Source organism: Cuculus canorus, chromosome 29 (genome assembly GCF_017976375.1).
Source record: "Cuculus canorus isolate bCucCan1 chromosome 29, bCucCan1.pri, whole genome shotgun sequence".
NCBI lineage: Eukaryota > Metazoa > Chordata > Aves > Cuculiformes > Cuculidae > Cuculus > Cuculus canorus.
This window is the reverse complement of record NC_071429.1, coordinates 2,856,994-2,878,426: the sequence shown is the minus strand read 5'-3', so window position 1 is coordinate 2,878,426 and position 21,433 is coordinate 2,856,994. Positions and strand designations below refer to the sequence as shown.

Here is a 21,433-nt window from a genome sequence, read left to right as displayed (position 1 = left end):
GCCTGGGCTGGAGAAGGGGCTAAAAGGGAAGGGGGTGGGTGCCACCATGTCTGTGTTCCCCCCCCAGGGCTGGGCCAGGGCCGCCGGACACCTCCCCGCTGCAGCACATACCTTCTGCACCTTGTTGATGCGATGAGCCGCCCGGTTATCTTTGGCCTTTTGCTAACAAAAACACGAAGCCAGCTGACTCGAAGCCCCCCGGCGCCCAGGCCCCCCCGTCCCAGCAACGCCCCAATACTCACCAAATAGGGAGCTTTGTCCGTGGCGGGCACCTTCCTCCACAGTTTCATGATCTGTTTGCAGCGGCTCGACCAGTCTGGGAGGCCGGTAGGAGCAGAGGGAGAGGAGGAAAATGACGTTAGCCTGTACCTGATGAGCCCACCCGGGCCCCCGGTGGGCAACTGCAACGTGTGGGGACAGCCCTGTGCCCGAGAGACAGCACTGAGGTCCCCCACTTGGTGCCCTCTGCCAGTCCCAAGTATCCCTTTGGGGCTCCCCTTGTGCCACTCACCAGACCCGAGCCCCTCCTTGGGGCTCCCCTCATGTCTCGCACAGCACTGATTCCATCCCAGGGCTTCCTTCTGCCCCCCCCAACAGCCCTGAGCACCCCTTGGGGCTCTCTTTGTACCCCCCAGCAGCCCTGAACATCACTCAGCGCATCCCTCACACCCCCCAGCAGACCTGAGCACCCTTTGGGGCTCTCTTTGTGTCCTCCAGCAGCCCTGAGCACCCCTCGGGGCTCTCTTTGTGCCCCCCAGAAGCCCTGAGCACCCCTCGGGGCTCTTTTCGTGCCCCCCAGCAGCCCTGAGCACCCCTCGGAGCATCCCTCACGCCTTCCAGCAGCCCTGAGCTGGCACTGAAACCCCCCCAGAGCTGCTTGAAGTCCGCAGGCAGAGCAGACGGGATCTCCCGTCTAAACAAGGACCAGAGGTGTTAAATTGCACTCAGCTCCCCCCAAAATGGAGTGGCCACAGCCCCCCCAGAGCCCTACCTGGATAATCCTGCTTGAGGTTGGGGAAATTCATGTTGGCGTAGAGGACAGGCGAGATGGTGGAGAGCTCGCCCAGCTCCTCATCCTTCTCCCAGCGCTGCAGGCTGCGCTGGTTGTAGGACAGCCCGTCGCTCTCGCCCTCCGTCGTGGGTGTTGTGGGTGTCGAGGGGGTGGTGGCAGCTGAGCTGCTGGCCCAGGGGCTTTCGGGCTCGCAGTGGTCCGGGCTGAAGAAGCCGCTCCGCTCCCTGCATGGGGGAAAATGCATTGGGGAGCAGGAGGAAGGAGGGAAGGGGGAGAGCGAGCAAGGAGCAGGCAGAGGGACCAGGGAAAAGAGGAGGTCCCAGCAGCACCCTGGAGTTCAACCCCTCTCACTGCAGCCCCCCACATACCTGTTATCGAGGAACGGGGACTGGCAGACGCCTGAGTACGACTCCAAGGAGGCGCCTCCAGACAGCGAGCCCAGGGAAACGCTTCCTGTGAGGGAAAGCAGAGGCATTGCAGGGAGGGCAGAGCTGAGGCTCAAGCCTGCATTCAACCTCAGGGCCTTCAGACAATACAAGACCCACCACATACCCCCAAAACACTTCCATGTTTATCCCCAGAGTACAAAGGGACCTGAGAGTCCTTCGCCGCAGCACCACTGCTGCTCAAGCAGCTCAGCCCCATGAGGATGTGGTGTGTCAACTTTCCCAAGGTGGATTGGGAGGGGGGGTCCTGCCTTTCTCCCTCACCCACTGGGACCCCCATCTCCCTGACTGCCGTGTCTTGAGCCCGTACCACCTCCACCCACCCTCTCCCGGCAGCTGGAGGTCTCCCTGTAGGAACAGCCTCTGTGCCCAGCTGGGACCCCGACCTGCACTGCTGGCCTCCATCCCTGCAGCCACACAGTTCAGAGGCTGCTCCCCGCGCTCTGCCGAGCCCAGCACGTCCTTGAAGAGCTGCTGGACATCTTTGCTCTCCATCTTGGGCAGCTCTGTAGGCAGAAGAGGAAGAGTTGAGCCATCACAGACAGCAGAGCTCATGTTGGTGGGAAGCAGGAGAGAAACTCAGGGATCTTGACCCTGCGACCACCTCGCTTCAGATAATGAGGGGGATACCAGGGGGCTTCAGCTGACGAGGGGAAACGCTGTGGTCCTCACCTTCTGTCGGGATCTTGTCGAGGTCAGAGCTGAGCGCACCCTCGCCCGGGGTGGCCGGTTTCTCAGTGTCCCCGGGGTCTGGGGAATCCTTTGGCTCATCAGTCCCTGCAAGGAGGAATCGGCAAGTGCTCTCAGCACCCCAGGAGCCCCTCGCTGCAGGGCTCGGGACACCAAAGCCCGGGGCGCATATGGGGCAGCCCCCATCGCCCCCAGCCCTTGTGCCCCCATTGCCCCCACCAGTTCCTGCAGGGGGACACGAGGCCTCCACGGCCACGCAAGGGCCGCACCAGGCGGGGGCGCTCCAGGCACCACTCTATGGTCACCCGCCCCATAGAGCCCTTGAAGAAAACCATAGAGTTCCCCTCCACCCACACTTCCCGCCCTGCCTAGAGCGTCTTCCCCAGACACCGAGGAGCGCCATCTCTATGGTTGCGGAAGCTCTGGGCCGCCTCTCGAAGGCCCCGGGTCTGGGTCAGCCCCGGAGGCCACGGGGATGGCGGAGGGAGGGGTCCGGGGGGTCCCGGGGCTCACCCAGCTCCTCAGCCTTCGCGTCGTCCTTGCCATCATCGTCAGGGGCGGCGGCGCTGCCATCCGTGCTGTCATCCCCTGGAGAGGAGAACCAGGCCTCAGGGGGGCAGCACCCCAACACCCCAGGCCCCCCCCCAAGCAAGCCCAGGGCTCCCAAACAACCCAGTCCTTCCCCACCCCCCCCAACCCCTGGAGCCCCCAACCAACACCCCCCCACATAACACCCACCCCTGGAAGCCCCAAACAACTTGCACCCCCCCAACAACCTCAAGAGCCCCCAAACAACGCTGCCCGTCCCTCCTCCCCAACACCCACCCCGGGGACCCCCCACCCCTGCCCCCCCCCCCTCCAGCCCCTAGGGCTCTCTACACCACACTCCACACCTCCCCAAATCCAGGGCTTCCAAATAACCCCCACCACCACCCCAACAACCGCAGGAGCCCCCAAATAACCCTGCCTCCCCCAATCCCTACAACCCCACCAACCCCTTCCCCCCGCCAACCCCAGGGCTCCCAAACAACCCCTTCCCCCTCTCCCCAAATAACCCTGCCCCCAAACAATCCCAGGGGAGCCCCCAAACAACATCCTAGGCCCTTCAAAAGCCCCTGAACCCCCCGCCCCGACCTCTAGATCCCCTGCCCCAACAAGCTGGCTACCCCTCCCAAACCACCCCAGCCCCCACCCCAATTCTAGGGGTCTCCAAACAACTCTGGTCCCCCATAACAACCCCAGGAGCCCCTAAACAACCTCTAGTCCCCCTCAAAAAGCCTCCCCCCCGCCCCCAAAACAACCCTGGGGACTTCCAAACAACTCCAGGTCCCCCCTCCTCCCAAAAAACATCAACAATTCCCCCAACACACACAACCCCCAGTATCCAAGACAACTGTCAAATGCCCCCCAAAGCCCTGCAGGACCCCTCAGGGATGGTGGCCAAGGTCTCGCGGCCAAAGCCGGGCTCCCAGGCCAGGCGGTGGCTACACTCACCTCGGGGGTGCGTGGGGGTCTCCCTCCTGTCGGGGGGGGCTCCCTGCAGCGCCCCGGCCAGGTTGGGGTCTCCTTTGGGTCGTGGGGCGCCCTGGCCCAGGGAGGGGCGAGCGGCCCCATCCCCCACGCCACCCGCCGCCAGCAGCGCTTTCCGGCTCAGATCCATCAGTGCCTTCCCAAAAAATGCCTCCTGCCAAAGGGGAAGCGGCTGTCAGCACCACAGCGCCCATCGGGTGTCCCCTCTGCGGCCATCGCCGCCACCCCCGGCCATCGCCACCTGGGTGTCCCACCACTATCCACCCTTGGGCCACCTCCCACTGTCCCCACATCCATCCACCCACCCTTGAGCCACCTCCCTCCGTCCCCACGTCTGTCCACCCACCCTTGGGCCACCTCCCTCTGTCCCCACATCTGTCCACCCACCCTTGGGCCACCTCCCTCCATCCACCACCAGATCACCTCACCTGCAGGTATGGGGGGAACATGTCTTCCAACTTGCTCTTCTTCCTTGCCCGACGCTTCTTCTTCTCATCCCCCTCTGCCGAGCCCGGATCCAGGCTGCCCTCGGCTGGGAGGTCGCCTGGAGCCCCTGCAACAGCCACCCCCTTAATGCCTCCCCCAGGAAAAGGAGAGGGAAGGGGAGAGGGAAGGGGCAAAAGGAGAGGGAAGGGGAGGGAGGAAAAGGAGAGGGAAGGGGGAGGAGGACAGGAAAAGGGAAAGGAAGAAAGGAGGAGGACAGGAAAGGCAAGGGGAAGGTAAAAGGAAGGAAGAAAGGATGGGTGGATGGAAGGAGGAAGGGAAAGGGAAGGACGGAAGGACGGAAGGAGGAAGGGAAAGGGAAGGACGGAAGGAGGAAGGGGTGCCAGCAAGCCCTACCGTCCTCAGGGTGCCCCTCAGTGCTCAGCCCCTCGCGCCCCACTTCCCCCAGCACCGCCGACACTTTCTTCAGGCGGGTGTGGGACTTGCGCTGCCGCACCATGAAGCCGCCGATGCCTGGTGGGCAGAGGAAGAGGAGATCGGGGTGTCACAGCAGGGCCTGCTGGGGGTGTCCAGCCCTGGCGGTGGCCCCAGATGACACTCACCGGGCCGGTACGGCTTCCGCTTTCTCTTCTTGCTCTCCTCCGGATCCTCCAGCCCCTTCCCTGAGTCCACATCAGCCCCGATGTCGCGGTCAGGGCTGGCCGAAGCCTCCAGTTTGATCTCGCACTCCATGTGCTCGACACCCACTGTCGGGGGGGAGACACAGGTTAGTGGGGTCCCCTGGCACCCCCACACCACAGTCCCCCCAGGAATCCTGGAGTGGTTTGGGTTGGAAGGGACCTCAAAGCCCATCCAGTTCCACCCCCGCCATGGGCAGGGACACCTCCCACTGGCTCAGGGGTTCCAAGCCCCATCCAACCTGGCCTTGAACCCCTCCACGGATGAAACATGGGGGTTCTGTTTGACAGCAAGTGAGAATCACGGAACCAGGGGATGGTTTGGGTTAGAAGGAACCTCAAAGCCCATCCAGTCCCACCCCTGCCATGGGCAGGGACACCTCCCACTGGATCAGGGGCTCCGAGCCCCATCCAACCTGGCCTGGAACCCCTCCAGGGATGGGGCAGCCCCCACTGCTATGGGCAATCTGTTCCAGGGCCTCCCCACCCTCACAGGAAAACATTTCTGCCTAAAATGTCATCTCAATCTCCCCTTTTTCAGCTTAAAACCATTCTCCCTACCCTCTCCCTGCACCTCCTGATCAAGAGCCCCTCCCCAGCTTTTCTGGACCCTCTTTCAGTCCTGAAACACTCACCTTCAGCTTTGAGCAGCTCCTCGGCATCCAGGTCACCGTCCTTCTTGTCATCGGGACCCAGGGGGTCGCCCCCCTCCAGCCCCCCGTCCCCGTTGAGGGCGCCCGGCCGGCCCTTGCGCTGCCGCCGCTTGTGCAGAGGCGACAGAGTGAGGTTGCGCAGCACCGCCATCCCCGTCTCCGTCAGCCACACACCCTCGAAGCGGAAATACTGGGGCTCTGCGGGGACGAAAGCCAACGTTGGGGACATAATCAGCGTTGGGGACATAATCAGCATTGGGGACAAACACCAGCACCAGGGAGCATCGAAGCCAGCACCGCACATACCCGGTTCCTTGGTCTTGAGTGATGCGATCTCTGGGGGAGCCGCGGGCACTACAGATGGAAAGGCAGACAAGGAGGTGAGTCCCCACATCCCTAAGTGTCCCCAAACCCCACAGCACCCCCCATCCTCGGTGCTCACCGGCCGGTTTGACCACATAAGGTTGGCAGGCGCTGCAGTCGAAACCTTCATCAGCAGCCTGCTCCACCTCCTCCTCCGTGAAGAGGCTGTCGCACGCCGCATGCAGCCACCTGCACGCAGCGGAGACCCCGTCAGGCACCCGGGGAACCCCAAAATGCACCTCTTGGGGTACACCGAATGCACCCTCCTAGCTGTGGGGGACACAGTGCTCACCGATCACAGTGCCGGCACTGGATGAGCAGGTCGTCCTCCACGTATTTCTCGCGGCAGAAGGGGCAGACGACGAGGCTGGCGCAGGGCGCGCAGTGGGTGTAGTTGTTCTGCCACTCGCAGTGGAAGCCGGGAGAAGCCGCCCCGCACTGCACGCAGCACACACACCTGGGGGGGTACCCCGAGGAGTCAGCACCACCTTCGACACCCCCTGGCACTCCCCTCATGCCCTCCTGCCAGCCCCAAGCATCTCTTGTGCTCCTTGCCAGCACTAAGCCACCCCTGAGGCTCCTTTGTGTCCCCAACAGTCCCGAACCACTCCGGAGGCTCCTCTTTGTGTCCCCCAACAGCTCTGAACCCCCCCAGGCTCCTCTCTGTGCCCCCAACAGTCCCAAACTACCCCTGAGGCTCCTCTTTGTGCACCCTGCCAGCCCCCAGACTCCCCTAGGGCTTCCCTTTGTGCCCCCCAACAGCCCCAAGCCTCCCCTTGGGGCTGCCCTTGCGCCTCCCAACAGCCCTGAGCTCCCCCCGCCTTGGGACTGCCCTCATGCCCCCCACTAGTCCCAACTCCCCTACGGGTCTCCTCTTTGTGCCCCCCATACAGCCCTAACCTCTCCTCAGGGTTCCCCTTGTGCCCCTCAACATCCCCGAGTCTCTCTCAGGGCTGCCCTCGTGTCCCCTCAACAGCCCCGAGCCCCCCTGGGGGTCCTCTTCATGCTCCCCAACAGCCTCAAGCCCCCCTTGGGGCTGCCCTCGTGCCCCCCACGTACCACTTGCACTTCCAGCCACCCTTAGGGACGGTCTGCAGGGGGGGGTCCAGGCAGTAGGTGTGGTAGCTGATGTCGCAGTCGTCGCAGAGCAAGAGCCGGGAAGGGTCGGAAGCTTTGCCACAAACCTCGCAGACAATGCATTCCACGCAGCGCCAACCCTTCAGCAGCATCACCTTCGTGATCTGGGGACGAAGTGGTGGCTTTGTGAGCCCTGGACACGGCCACGGGGGTCCCTGGGCTCAGCACGGCTGCTAAGGACACCTGGGAGCACGGCACTGCCCCACCAACACGTTGGGCATGACCTCACATGGGTCGTCTAAGGGGACGTAGCGTGGTTGTGTGGGTCCCCAAGGGGACAGCCTGGCCACATGGGTCCCCATAGGATGTGGCCTGGCCATGTGGGTCACCAAGGGGGACAAAGCACAGTCCTGCCCACCCAGCACAGACCCAGAGCTCCCAGTCCCCCTCACCTTGCTGTTGACGCAGTAAGGATGGTAGCACTGGGAGCACTGGGAGCAGGCAAGGAGGTGCCCCTCGGCCCCACGCCCGAAGCTGCCACACACCACGCACATGTCCTGGAGGAGAGAAGCTGTGAGAAGAGCTGGGGGAGACGGGAGCAGCGGGAGGACAGGAGTCTGTCCCATCCCATCCATCTGTCCATCCCACAGTGCCCCGGTTACCTGCATGAGCACAAACTTGTCGGTGTTGGAGAAGAGGACAACTGTGTTCTGCATGGTGTCGTCATCGTCCTCGTCCTCCTCCTTGCTGGGTGAGCTCTCCACGTCAGCGAGCTGGACACAGAGCAGGGGGCTCAGCACCGAGGGGTTTAGGGGGGCACCAGTCATACAGCCTGGGGCTGAATTTGGGGTACAGGAACGCACAGGGGCAGCAAACCCCCTCCCCACTTACAAGCCAGCCCCACACCAGCCCTGTGCTCGTAGGGTGAAGCCCCCAGACCCACAGCAAAGCCCCAGGCAGTCACATCTCCCACCCACCACCCCGAAGGCTCCTGAGCCTTTCCCAGCGGACGAGGAGGGCGGTGAGGGGACACTCCCAGCTCTCAGCCCTGCCACCTAACAGCCTGGGGACCCCCACCCGGCCCCCCAAGCCCTGCCCCAGCCCAGCCTTACTGCTAAGGTGTCAACGGACGAGGTGGTTGACTTCAGGCGTGCACGGCCCCGTCCCCGGCTCCCGTGGGACCCACCTCGGGGACGCCTCCGCCCGGGAAAGCTGCTGCTACGACCCTGGAGCAAGGGGAGAGAAGGGGTTACGGCAATTAGGGAGGGGTTACGGCAATTAGGGGACCCAGCCAGACCCTGACCACACATCCCAGCCAGGGCAAGGGCAGCAGAGGAGCGTGGCCCCCATCCCACCCTCATCCCCGCAGGTGCAGCCCAGGGAGGGGGGCAGAGCCCCAGTGGGGCAGCGGGGGTGGTGGAACCTCCCAAGAATGAGGATGATGGGGTGTCCCCATTACCTGTTTGACGCGGGAGCGCCCCGGGGAGCTGCGCCGACGGCTCTTGTCCCCGTCACCCTTGGCTGCAGGCTCGAAGAGCAGCGAGTCGTCAGTCTCGGCGCCCAACGGCAGCGAGGCGGTGTCCTCCTTCTGCAGGCTGGTGTCGGCCGAGGGCAGCCCCAGCTCGAGGGACAGTGAGCCCCCACCTTCGGGATCCGGCGAGCCCAGCAGCGGCTCCGAGCCAGGAAAGCTGCTGCTCGTGTCCCCCTGACTCAGGTTGGAGATCTCGTTGAGGATATCAGGGCGGGGGCGCAGGACGGGGGGCTCGGGCCCCCCCTCATCTCCAGGTCCCAGCAGCTTTTCTGCGGTGGCGCACACCTCCATGGGGGTCTCGGGACCCAGCTCCTCCGGCTCCAGGAGCAAAGGGGACCCCTTGGTTTCGGGGTGCCCCCCAGCACGGCCTTCCTCCAGCGCATCCTCCTCACTCAGCGGTGGGGAGCTCCCGCTGGTGCCCTCCCGCTCCAGCCTCGGCGCCTCTTCTTCCTCCTCTTCCTCCTCCTCTGGAAGGCCTGGGAAGGGTCCCAGCTCCGGGGCCGGGCTGCTGTGGGGGTCATCTCTTGGGGGGCTGGTGGGGGACTCCCTCTCACCTCCGGCCATCTCCATCTCCTCGTCCTCGGGGGGTTCGGCGGGGGCCGGGGCGCAGACTGGGGAGCCCAGGGGGGGCGGCGGGGAGCTGGGGGGCTCCGTGTCCATAGCAGTGCCAGGGCTGCCGGGGGGCTCAGGCAAGGCTGGGGGGGGCAGCTCAGGGACCTCGTCCTCCTTGACATCCAGCGAAGGGTCCGGGGGGCGAGGGGGTGAGACAGCGCGGAGATCTGGAGATGGGAGAGGAGGGGACAGTGACACCACAGCCCCCAGCAGAGACCCCCACCCACCCCATCGCGTCTCCTGCCTCACCTGGCGGAGCCGGAGGTGGGGGGGCTGTCTCAGGGGGCAGCAAGGGCTCCGGCTCCAGCTCCATCTCCTCTTCGGGGGGCACCTCGGGGGCCAGGGCTGGTGCTTCCTCCACCACAGCTGCCTCAGAGAGGAGACCTGTGGGACGAGGTGGTGGGTGAAAGGGTAGGGGGGTCCCCTATGCCCCCTGGACTGGGGCTGAGGGGCCACAAGCATTGCCTGAGCTTGGCCAAGGGACCCCCAAACCCCACCCCCACCCCCGAACCAGGGCATCAAAGCTTGACATCAGGGTCAACAGGTTGAGTATCCCACAAGTGCTGGGAGAAGACCGGGGTGGGGGACCCCCACACCCATGGGATGGGAAAGGGGACAGAGCCAGGAGTCCCTCACGCACCTGGCGGCTTGGGGTCCTCCTCGGGGGGCAGCTCGGTGGGAAGCAGCTCTTCGGAGGGCAGCTCGTCAGGGATGAGTTCTTCGGGGACCAGCTCACTAGGGGCAGGGTCTTCAGGGGGCGGCTCGTCGGTGGGCAGCTCATCGAGGGGCGGCTTGTTTTGGGAGGGCAGCTCGTCGAAGGGTGACTTGTTGGGGGGCAGCTCGTCGAGGGGAAGCTCGTCGAGGGGGAGTTCATTGAGGCGTGATTTGTTGGGGGGAGACTTGTCAGGGGGCGGCTCGTAGGAGGGCAATTTTTCAGGGGGCAGCTCGTCAGGGGGTGGTTTGTCGGGGGGCAGCTCCTCGAGGAGGGTTACATTGGGGGGCAGCTCCTCAAGGGGTGGTTTGTTGGGGGGCAGCTCCTCAAGGCGGGTTACATCGAGGGGCAGCTGCTCAAGGAGTGGTTTGTCGGGGGGCAGCTCCTCGATGGGGGTTACATCGAGGGGCAGCTCCTCGAGGGGGGGGTTGGTGAGAGGCAGCTCCTCGAGGGGGGGGTTGGTGAGAGGCAGCTCCTCGAGGGGGGGCGGAGTAAGGGGCAGCTCCTCGAGGGGGAGGGGTTTATCGGGGTGCAGCTCTTCGAGGAGGGGTTTATCGGGGGGCAGCTCCTCGAGGAGGGGTTTATCAGGGGGCAGCTCCTCGAGGAGGGGTTTATCAGGGGGCAGCTCCTCGAGGAGGGATTTGTCGGGGGGCAGCTCCTCGAGGAGGGGTTTGTCGGGGGGCAGCTCCTCGAGGAGGGGTTTGTCGGGGGGCAGATCCTCAAGAGAGGGCTCATCAACGGGGAGTCTCTCGAGGGGCAGCTCATCAGGGGGTGGCTCGTTGGGGGGCAGCATGAGGGGAGGGGGCTCCACGAGACAAGGGGGTTCCTCGGGGGGCTGAATAAGTGGAGGGGGTTCCATGAGAGGAGGGGGCTCCTCAGGAGGCTGAGCGAGAGGAAGGGGCTCCTCCGGGGGCTCCTCAAGGGGAGGGGGCACCATGAGAAGAGGGGGCTCCTTGGGGGGCTGCAGGTCGCAGTGTGCCTCGTTGGGGGGCAGTTCATCGGGAGGTGCCTCCCAAGGGCTCAGTTTGCCCGCAGGACCCCCACCATCACCTAGAGGGGCTTCTTGGGGGTCCCCCCCAGGCTGTGCCTTCTCATCGCACCCCACAGGCTCCAGCTCAGGCGGGGGAACCGGCACATCCGTTGGCTCGCTGCGGCTGGGGGATGCTGACCTGGATGGGGTGGGGGGCACAGGGTGAGGGGAGCGGAGTTCAGCCTCCCCAGGACCACATTCTCCCACCCAAAAATAAGGGGTACCCAGCAGCGTCCCCCTCTAACCACTGCCCCCCATCCCCACTCACGTCTGAAGAGGGGGGTCCAGCTGGGGGGCACGTGCCGGCGTTCCGTGGGCATCTTCCGTCGTGGCGCGGTGCTGCTGGCAGCCCTCGCACACCGAGGAGCCGGGATCGAGCCCTGCTGGGCACCGGCTGCAGTCGGAGCAGACCTGGCAGTTCTGGGGGGGGGAGGCGGAAGCATGTGAGGGGTGGGAGGCACAACCAGGCCCCCCCCGTAGCCCCTCGGTGGGGACAGGACCCACCTTGCACTTCCAAGAGCCGCCGGGGAGCCCCCGGCCGGCCGGCTCCACGCAGGAGTTGTGGTAGCCCTTATCGCACACCTCGCACACCAGCAGCGGGGAATCCTGGACGGGCTTCCTGTGGGGTGCGATGGGGGCAGCGTGAGGGCTCTGTGTGTGTGTCCCCCCTCCAATAACCCCTGCACCCCTCACCACGGCGCCGCACGCTCACCTGCAAGCCTGGCAGACCTTGCAGCCGGGGCACTGCCAGCCGGCACGCTTGCGGGGCGTCAGCGCCACGTCCAGGCAGCGCCCGTGGTAGTGCTGCCCACAGCCCATGCACAGCACCAGGTCCCGCACGTCGCCCAGCGCCGCGCACACCGAGCACCGGGCGTCTTCTGCGTGGGGAGAGATGGGTCAGAGCTACCCCCCACCCCGAGCCCCCCAACTTCCAAGCAGGAGGGGACGCAGCCCCACGCACCCATCTGCGCGGCTTCGGCCACGTGCTCTGGGCAGAGGAGCCGAAGGGTCTTCAGGGACTGGAAGCAAGCGCTGGCGGCGGCGCAGGGCAAGTGGTAGAGACGCGGGCAACCGTCCACCCGGCACGGGATGGTGGCCCCCAACCGCCGACAGTGGTCACATTTCTGAAAGCAAAGCCACATTGGCGTTTTGGAAAGCAAACAGAAGCCTCCGTGGCCCCTCGCGTCCTCGCCGCTCACCTGTGAGATCCCTGAGAAAACAGCTCTGTCCACGCCGGAGAGCCCCGCCGGCTCCAGCCGCACGCCGGCCGCCCACGCCGCGCACCAGCGGTGCACCCAGCAGTGCCCTGCGGAGAGGGGGGCAGCGATATGGGGGGGTCTTGGGCCGTATGGGCCACCGAAATGGGCACCTGAGAGCCGTGCTGGTGCTCACCTGTCGGCTCGAAGAGCTGCAGCGGCGTCACCCGCTCTGAGAAGCCGATTTGTGCCAGGACGGTGCCCGCCGGCTGCGGGGGGGGCTGGCCGGGACCCTCGGGGGGCTGGTAGCCCGCGAGCTGCTCGGGCCAGTCGGGTGCCGGCGTGAAGCGCTGCAGCTCCCGCTGCCCGTGCGGGCTCCAGTCCCCACAGTTGCAGAGGGCGCAGCGGCGGGCTGCGGGGCTGGGGAACAAAGAGGGGGGTCAAGGACACTCAGGACTCCCCCCCAAAATCTGCCCCACGCCACCCCCCGAGCCCTCCTCATCCTCACCCGCCAGCCTGAGGAGGTCCCTTCGTGTCTGTGCTCTCCGGCTCCGCCGAGGCTCCTTCAGGGGGTTTCAGGGGGTCCCCCCCATCGCTGCTCATCTCCTCCGAGGCCACGGCTCCATCGGCTGCGGGGACAGAGGGTGTTAATTTGGGGGGGGGGAACACAGCGAAGGGGGGGGGCCAGCCCCAGCTCCCCCCAACCCCGCAGCCCCACTGCTCACCTGGCGCATCTGCGTCCTTCTCCTCACTGGGAGCCTTCTGTTCGTCCATCCTGTCCCTCGGGGGGGGGGCCGTGGCTGCCAGGGGGTGACAGCAGTCAGCACAGGGACACCTCTGTGGGACCCCCCCCTCACCTAAGGGATGGAGGGGGGCTCTCCTGTTCCTCCTCCCGCGGTGAGGTTGGGGGGGGTCCCCCAACCTGCCTGCATGCGAGCGGGTGGGGGGTCTCGGTTCCCCCGAGGAGGCATCAACCCTGCCCTGAGCCTCTTTGCCCCCCCCCCCCAGCACCCACTGTCCCCCCCCAGATGCCTCCCCCAGGGTCAGGGACAGCACACGGGCTCCCCAGGGGTCCATGACTCCGATTAACCCCAGGGAGCACCCCAGTTCCACCACACACTGACACCTCCAAGAAGCCACCGGGACCCCCGGCAGCACCGATTTTGGGGAGGGGGGAAGCCCCCCCAGGGCCTCTCGGCAAAGCCAGTGCACACACATCCCCCCCCAGCACCTCCCACCTTCGGGGAGCCCCGAGGTCCCCTGTGCCCACACGGATCTGCTCCCCGTGCCTCAGTTTCCCCATACACAGCACCGACACGGGGTGGCGGCAGATTGAGGGCAGTGAGAGAGGGGGTCACCCCCAAATACCACAGAGAAACCGAGGGGGGCTGTGCCCTCTCTGAGTGGTATTTCATATGCCCCCCAAAACCCAGGGAATAGGGGGGGCAAAGGGGACCCCAAACCCAACCATGAGCCCCGAGGAGGAGAGCCAGGAAAAAGGGGATTCTGGGGGGATAATCCAGGAGGAGTGGGGGGCTAAATCGTTAGAGGGGGGTCCACGCGCGGCTAAACCCGGAGGGGGGTTCCGAGGGGCCCAACACCCCAAAGCGCTGGGCACGGGGTGGGAGGAAGGCGCTGGGGGAGCCCCCGGTACCCCAAAACCCCGTCCGGTCATGAGGCACCGCAAGGAGGGTGGGACAGACCCCCAGTCACCCCCCTTCCCCCCCAAATCCCTCTCCGTTCCCGGTAATCCCGGTGGGATTAGGGCCCGGGTAGGGACGCCCCCTCCCTGCCAGCGCCCCGAAACCCCTCACCGTCCCCGGTGCAACCGGACAGGGCTGTCCTCCCCCCCCCCCCGCCTTTCCGTTATTAGAGCAAACGGAGCCTCCCCCCCCAACCCATTCCCGGTGCAACCGGACCGCGCTGCCTCCCCCGACGCCCCCGACCTTCCGTCCCCGGTGCAAACGGACAACGCTCCTCCCCCCGCTCCCCTTCCCGGTGCAACCGGAGCCTCAGAGCCAGCCAGGCCCCCGTGCAACCGGAGCCTCCTCTTCCAACCTTCCCGTTCCCGGTGCAACCGGAGCCTCCCCCCCATTCCCGCTCCCGGTGCAACCGAAACACGCTGCCTTCTCCCGCCAGTTCCCGGTGCAACCGGAGTCGCGGAGCCAGCCGGGCCGCGGTAGAACGGGAGCCTCCCGCACCTCCCATTCGCGGGGAAACCGAACCACGCTCCCCCCGCTCCAGGCCCCGGTGCAAACCGGAGCCTCCCCCCTTCCCGTTCCCGGTGCAAAGCGAGCCTCTCCCCGTTCCTGTCCCCGGCGCAAACCGGAGCCTCCCCCCTTCCCGTTCCCGGTGCAAACCAAGCCTCCCCCGTTCCCGTCCCCGGTGCAAACCGGAGCCTCCCCGGGCTCCCAGCCCCGGTGCAAACGGGAGCCGCCCCCCTTTCGCGTCGCCGGTGCAAACCAAGCCTCCCCCGTCGCTTCCCCGGTGCAACCGGAGCCTCGCCTGCAGCCAGGCCCCGCCGCGGCCTACCCGTTCCAGGAGCCCCCGCGGCCTCGGTTCCGGAGCTGAGGCTGCCCCGGGGCCCCCGCGGGTGGCGGGCCCGGCCGGTACCGGTACCGGGACACAAAGGAAGGCGGGAGCCGCGCTCCGGGGCCCCGGGGAGGCCTGGCCGGGGACGAGGCGGCCCTGGGCCCTTTTCCCATTGCCGGGACCACGAAAGGACGCGCTCTCGATCGCTCGGGAGGGTCCCGGTCTCGCCGTTTCCCACGACCCCCCCTCCCGCCAACCTCCCGCCGCTCTTACCCCCACGATCGCCCTACGCCCACGGGGCTCGGGGCGCGGGCCGGGCGCTGCTCCCCGGCGCGGCCATTTCCAGAGGAAAGTAGGTCCCGCCGCCCGCCCCCGCCCCGCCCCGGCCCGCCCCGCCAGCCGCCGCCGCCGCTCTGCGCCCCTGAGCTCCGCGTTCGGGGGGGCGCCGCCGCCGCACTACTTAGCGGCAAGGGATGGAGAACGGGGGAGGGGGGGGGGAATCGGGCGGAGGGAGACGGTGCGCCGCGCGCTGCGGCCTGCGGAGGGGAGGGGGGAAGAGGAGGAGGTGGTGACGGCGGGGACCGCAGCGCGCGCTGCCGGGAGAGAGAGAGATCCCTCCGCCGCGCTTAACCCCTGCGGCGCCGCGGCGGGCGGAGCGCACGTGGGCAACGCGGAGGCACCGGGAGCCGCGGAGGCTCCGCCCCCACCAACCCCTGAGGAACCAGGGCGGCACCAACGCGGGGGGGGGGGGGACACACGAAAGGCGTGCACCGGCAGGGAGGCTGCACCGGGAGCACCGGGACCGGGCACGACGGGAGCCGCGGGGACACCGGGACCGGAGTCCTCGCCACGAACACCGGGACCGGGTGTGGCCGTAGAACCGGGGACACCAGGAGCCCCGGGGATACCGGAACCGGGCACTGCGGGAGCCCCGGGGATGCCGGGACCGGAGCCCCCACCACGAACAGCGGGAGTCCCGGGGATACCGGGAGCCCCGGGGATACGGGGACCGGACGCCGTGGGAGCTCCGTGGATACCGTGCTCATAACGTCCGTGCTCTCGATGTTTCCGGAGCTCCCGCTGTGCCCGGTTCTCGGTGTCCACGCACCTCCCGCCGTGTCCGGTACCGGAATCCCCGGGGCTGCCGCGGTGTCCGGTCCCGGTGTCCGTGGGCAGAGGGGCTCCGAGCACGGTGCTGGGGTCCCCGGGGCTGCTGTCGTGCCCGGTATCCGCAAGGCTCCCGTCCGTGTCCCCGGGGCTGCTGCTGCGCTCGGTTCTCGGTCTCTCCGGAGCTCCTGCCCCACCGCATCCCGGTGTCCCCGGGGCTCCCGCCGTGCCCCGTCCCGGTGTCCTCTGTTCTGCCACCCTGCCCGGTTCCCGGTGTCCCCGGGGCTCCCGCCGTGCCCCTTCCCGGTGTCCTCTGTTCTGCCACCCTGCCCGGTTCCCGGTGTGCCCAAAGCTCCCGCCGTGCCCGGTCCCGGTGTCTTCTGCTCTGCCCATGCTGCCCGGTTCCCGGTGCCCCCGGGGTTCCCGCTGTGCCCGGTCCCGTTATCCCCATCTCTGCCACCCTACCCCGTTCCCGGGACTCCCCCCGTGCCCGGTCCCGGTACTCACGGAGCCCCCATCCTGCCCGGTCCCGGTGTCCCCCAATCAGTCGCTGCAGCGGTCACAACCGGAGACCCCCCCCGGACCTCCCCCACCCCCCCCAGCCCCAGAACTGGGGGGGAGTGGGGGGTGTAAATGGTCCCCCATAGCCCCCAGACCCAGAGTATGGGGTTGGGGGGGGGGGGATTTGGGGGTGCAGGCCCCCGTTCTGCTGCAAAATTCCATCTCTCGCCCCGCACTGGGGGCACAGAGCGTGCCCCCCCCCCGCACCCCGACACCCCACTTCCCTCTCTCACAGCCTAATTGGGTAATTAGCAGTAATTAGCCTGCCTGGCTGGAGATAAGCCACGAGGGGAACCGCAGCCAGGCTGCCCCCCCACCCCCCCCCCTTCCCGCAGAGCACCCCCAGACCCCCCCAGCCCAGGCAGTGGCTCTGAGACCCCAGGGGTGTCCCAAGGGGTGTCCCAGGGGTCCCAGTGATGGCCACAGGGGGGCTCACCCCCATGGAGGGGGGGCTGCAGGGACCCCAGGGGTGTCCCGGGGTCCCAGTGATGGCTGGGGGGAGCTCAGCCCCATGGAGGGGGGGGCTGCACAGACCCCAGGGGTCCCAGTGATGGCCGGGTGGGGGGCTCAGCCCCATGATGGGGGGGCTGCACAGACCCCAGGTGTCCCAGTGATGGCCGGGGGGGTGCTCAGCCCCATGGAGGGGGGGGGGGGCTGCACAGACCCCAGGGGTCCCAGTGATGGCCGGGGGGGGGCTCAGCCCCATGGAGGGGGGGCTGCACAGACCCCAGGGGTCCCAGTGATGGCCGGGGGGGGCTCAGCCCCATGGAGGGGGGTCTGCACAGACCCCAGGGGTCCCAGTGATGGCCGGGGGGGGGGGGGGCTCAGCCCCATGGAGGGGGGGCTGCACAGCCCCCAGGGGTGTCCCAAGGATCCCAGTGATGTCCCTGTGGGGCTCAGCCCCATGGAGGGGGGGGGGGGGGGGAAGAGCTCTGCCCCCCAGTACATTTGGGATTGGAGGGAGCCCAATCCCCGCCACAGCTCTGGGTTTTTGGGGGGGTTCACAGACAAAACACCATTTAATTGTTCCAGCCCCGACTCCCCAAGAGCGGCGGCTGCCAGCGCGGCACAGCCGGACCGCAGCAACAACACCCGCATCGAGCCCCGAACCCCACAGCCGGAGCGGGAACGCTGCCACCGTGTCCTTGGGGGGGGGGGGGACGATGGGGGACACAGGGGCTACGAGTAGGGGGTGCCCCCCCCCCCCCCCATCTGGGACAGGTGCCCCCCACTCACAGCCTCCCGTGAGCCCCCATCCTGTGCAAAGGGAGGGGTCCCGGACAAAAGTGGGGACCCCCAGAGTCCTGGATCCCGGGGTTGGGGGGGGGGGACCCCATGGGAATTGTGCCCCGCTGGGGGGGCTCACATCAGGCGGCAGCTGGCCGACCCGCCGTAGGAGTTGTCCACCCGGGCGATCTCCTCGATGATCCTCAGGAAGATGCCCTGGGTCACCTTAGGGATGAGGGGACATCAGCACCAGCACCCCCAGGACCCCAATCCTGGAAGACATCTGTGCTGACACCCCTGGAGACCCCACACCCAGGGGACATCGGACCCAGCACCCCAGGTACCCTGCACCCAGGGGACCTCACTCCCAGGGGACATCATGCCAGCACCCCCAGGGACCCCACTCCTTAGGGACCCCGGGACCCCACACCCAGGGGACCCCACTCCTTGAGGACCCCACACCCAGGGGACATCAGCCCCAGCACCCCCAGGGACCCCACTCCTTAGGGACCCCGCACCCAGGGGACCCCACTCCTTGAGGACCCCACACCCAGGGGACATCAGCCCCAGCACCCCCAGGGACCCCACTCCTTAGGGACCCCGCACCCAGGGGACATCAGCACCAGCACCCCCAGGGACCCCACTCCTTGAGGACCCCACACCCAGGGGACATCAGCCCCAGCACCCCCAGGGACCCCACTCCTTAGGGACCCCGCACCCAGGGGACATCGGCCCCAGGACCCCCAGGGACCCCACTCCTTGGGGACCCCACACCCAGGGGACCTCGTTTTTGGGAGACATCAGCCCCGGCCCCCCCGCTCCTAGGGGACACCAGCGCCAGCCCCCCCAGGGACCCCACTCCCAGCCCTGGATGTGGTGCACAGCCCCCCCCCCCCCCCCCCCCCCACCTGGTTCTCCTTGGCCGAGGACTCGAGGAACACAGCCCCCCACGACTCCGCCAGCTTCTTCCCTTCATCCGTCCTCACCTCCCGGCTGGGGACACAGCAGAGGACGGGCAGGATGTGACCCCAGGGAGGTGGGGGGGGGGGACACAGCAGGAGGGGACCCCCCAGAGCCCCCCCTTACCTCTGCAGGGCCAGGTCCGCCTTGTTCCCCACCAGCACCACGGGCATGCTGCGGGCACGGGGAGGGTCAGGATGTGCCCCCCACCATCACTCACCCCCCCACATCCCCCCCCCCCCGATTTCCCCCCCACCCCTGGGTGGGACAACACCTACCGCGTCCTCCCGCGGCTCTCGTAGAGCTTAGTGTGAAGGGTCTTCACCACCTGGAAGCTGTGGGGAGAAGGGGAGCTCGGGAATCAGCACCCCCCCACAGAGCAGGGGGGTCCCCCCCAGCCCAAAGGGACCCATCCTCATCCCCGTGGCCGTGTTCCTCACCTCCGAAGGGACGTTACGGAGTACACCAGGACGTAGCCGTGGATGCCGATGACGAAGGAGTGAGGGAGGATGCTGTATTCATCCTGGGGAGGGGACAGGGAAGGTGTTAGGGGGCTGCTCTGCGGCCATCAGCCCCCCCCCCCCCGTACCCCCACCTCCGTGTCTCCCCTGCATCACCTGCCCGGCCGTATCCACCAGCTGGAGCTGGAACTCATCCTTGCCCACCACGACCACCTTGTTGTAGGCTGTGGGGGTGGCACAGGGTCAGTTGCGGGGGGGAAGGGGGGGGCAGGACCTCCCCAAGCCCCCCCCCCAAACAAGCATCAACCTCTCATTCACCCCATTCCAAGGGGGGGGGGGGTTAATGCCCCCTCCCCAGCACAAGGATTTTGGGGCACAGCCCAGAAGTGGGGACACGTCTCTCTTCGTCACCTGTGAGCCCACAGAGGCAACACGAAGGGGGACCCCAGGCAGCCCCCCCAAACTTACTGCTCTCCACTGTGGGCTCGTAGCACTCCACGAACTTCCCCTCCACAAACTGGTGAGCCAAGGAGGTCTTACCTGGGGGGGGGGGGGAAACACAGGGCTAGGGGCGGGGGTCCCAGCATCACCCAGAGCAGGGGGAAATGTGGGGCTGGGGTCCCAGCATCACCCAGAGCAGGGGGAAATGTGGGGCCGGGGTCCCAGCATCACCCAGAGCAGGGGGAAATGTGGGGCCGGGGTCCCAGCATCACCCAGAGCAGGGGGAAATGTGGGGCCGGGGTCTCAGCATCACCCAGAGCAGGGGGAAATGTGGGGCCGGGGTCCCAGCATCACCCAGAGCAGGGGGAAATGTGGGGCTGGGGTCTCAGCATCACCCAGAGCAGGGGGAAATGTGGGGCCGGGGTCCCAGCATCACCCAGAGCAGGGGCAAATGTGGGGCCGGGGTCTCAGCATCACCCAGAGCAGGGGGAAATGTGGGGCTGGGGTCCCAGCATCACCCAGAGCAGGGGGAAATGTGGGGCCGGGGTCTCAGCATCACCCCGGGGGTGGGGAAGAAGCCCGACTGAGGGAAGGGAACCATCCCCACGCCGACCCCTCCCCAAATCCCTGCCCCAGCGATGATGGGGGGGTCCCGGGGTGGGGGTCCGGGCATAGCATGGCTCCCGAGACCCCCTCCCCGTGATACCCATCCCCAGGAGTTATGGGGGATTCGGGGGGTGATGGGGACCCCCAGGGTGGGCATCGAGGCTGTCGCAGCCCCCTCCCCACGATACCCATATGGGAGTGATGGGAATATTCGGGGGATGATGGCGACCCCCAGGGGTGATGGGGACCCCCGGGGCGCGCGTCGAGGCTGAGCACGGTCCCCGTAGCCCCCCCCCTCCCCTCCGCAAGAGGCACCCACGAGGGACCCGGTACCCCGCTGTGGGGCAGCCCCCCCCCCCCCCCCTCCCCGAGCCGCCCCAGGGGGCAGTGGGCACAGCCCCTCCCTGTCCCCCCACCCCCGGCACTGACCCACGGCGCGGTACCCGAGGATGAGCACTTTGCGGTGGCGAACGGGCGCCATGGCCCGCGGGGCGGGCGGGCGCTGAGAGCGGGGCGGGCGGGCGCGGCAAACAGCGTAATAAACCGCCCGCCACGGCCGCGCTGCTGCCGCCGCCGCCACTACAGCGGCGGGGCCACGTGACCACAACACGGCTCCCATTGGCCGCGAGGCGGCGGCGCGTGCGCGCTGGCTCCCACGGCTCCATTCATGAAATGCGGGGAACGGCCGGGGCCACGTGGTGGCCGCGCGCGAGGGGGCGGGGGGGGCGGCACCTCCACTCCCCTGAGTGGGGACCCCCAGAAGCACCCCCACATCCCCCCAGGGAGGCCTCCTCTAGCCCCGGGGATGCCCCACACCCCAGGAATGCCCGACCCCAGCCCCCCCGGGACCCCCACACCCCAGGAATGCCCGACCCCAGCCCCCCAAGGACCCCCACACCCCAGGAATGCCTGAACCCAGCCCCCCCGGGACCCCCAGACCCCAGGAATGCCCGACCCCAGCCCCCCCGGGACCCCCACACCCCAGGAATTCCCAAACCCAGCCCCCCAGGGACACCCCCCCCCAGCTCCCCCCAGGGTCCCCAAGCCCCAGCAATGCCCGTCCCCAGCTCCAGGGATCCCCAGGGACACCCCAGCCTCAGGGACCCTCGGACCCCTGGAGATTCCCCAATCCCCCCTAGATGCCCGACCCCAGCCCCAGTCAGTCCCAGCCCCCTGGGGTGCCTGACCCCAGCCCCAGGGACCCCAAGATCCCAGGGGTGCCCAAGACCTCAGAGATGCCCAATCCTACCTCCAAGCCCCCCAGACCCCAGGAATGCCCGACCCCAGCTCCAGGGACCCCCAACTCCAAGGACTCCCATCACGCCAGGGATACCCCAGCACTCCTGAAACCCCCAATCCCAGCTCCAGCGCCCCCCCCAGTCCCCCATGAATGCCCCATTGTCAGGGACCCCCAGCCCTCCAGGATACCCCAATGCCCCCCAATCCCAGCTTTGCTCAGCCCTCGCTCCCGGCCATTGGCTCCACTCAGGCCATAGATTCTCTTTATTGACCAAAACAATTAAATAGTAGTATTTCTTTAAACAGAAAGTGGTTAAACAGACTGC

The 21,433-nt window shown here is 67.4% G+C and overlaps 2 protein-coding genes across 2 annotated transcripts in view; both read right to left on the bottom strand.

Moving 5' to 3' along the window:
- Positions 1-14,794, bottom strand: part of KMT2D (lysine methyltransferase 2D) — a 33,401-nt gene extending 18,607 nt beyond the window's left edge. The window contains 31 exon segments of the mRNA XM_054051335.1: positions 112-162; positions 243-326; positions 993-1,236; positions 1,381-1,465; positions 1,845-1,964; positions 2,131-2,235; positions 2,662-2,736; positions 3,643-3,832; positions 4,107-4,231; positions 4,519-4,635; positions 4,725-4,868; positions 5,435-5,650; positions 5,759-5,806; positions 5,895-6,004; positions 6,108-6,272; positions 6,875-7,056; positions 7,345-7,449; positions 7,555-7,665; positions 8,005-8,118; positions 8,352-9,202; positions 9,285-9,419; positions 9,676-10,916; positions 11,046-11,197; positions 11,282-11,396; positions 11,490-11,655; positions 11,739-11,901; positions 11,977-12,083; positions 12,170-12,393; positions 12,482-12,602; positions 12,699-12,773; positions 14,779-14,794. Coding sequence (XP_053907310.1) covers positions 112-162; positions 243-326; positions 993-1,236; positions 1,381-1,465; positions 1,845-1,964; positions 2,131-2,235; positions 2,662-2,736; positions 3,643-3,832; positions 4,107-4,231; positions 4,519-4,635; positions 4,725-4,868; positions 5,435-5,650; positions 5,759-5,806; positions 5,895-6,004; positions 6,108-6,272; positions 6,875-7,056; positions 7,345-7,449; positions 7,555-7,665; positions 8,005-8,118; positions 8,352-9,202; positions 9,285-9,419; positions 9,676-10,916; positions 11,046-11,197; positions 11,282-11,396; positions 11,490-11,655; positions 11,739-11,901; positions 11,977-12,083; positions 12,170-12,393; positions 12,482-12,602; positions 12,699-12,747 — 5,715 coding nt within the window. The 5' untranslated portion in view covers positions 12,748-12,773; positions 14,779-14,794.
- Positions 14,795-17,378: 2,584 nt separating this feature from the next.
- On the bottom strand, positions 17,379-20,452 carry RHEBL1 (RHEB like 1). The gene is made up of 8 exons (XM_054051472.1): positions 20,298-20,452; positions 19,290-19,361; positions 18,978-19,045; positions 18,801-18,883; positions 18,639-18,695; positions 18,487-18,534; positions 18,309-18,393; positions 17,379-17,625 (listed from the first exon to the last, which is right to left on the bottom strand). The coding sequence occupies exons 1-8, from the start codon at positions 20,347-20,349 to the stop codon at positions 17,536-17,538; spliced, it is 555 nt and encodes a 184-aa protein (XP_053907447.1). The 5' UTR covers positions 20,350-20,452; the 3' UTR covers positions 17,379-17,535.
- Between the last annotated feature and the right edge of the window lie 981 nt (positions 20,453-21,433).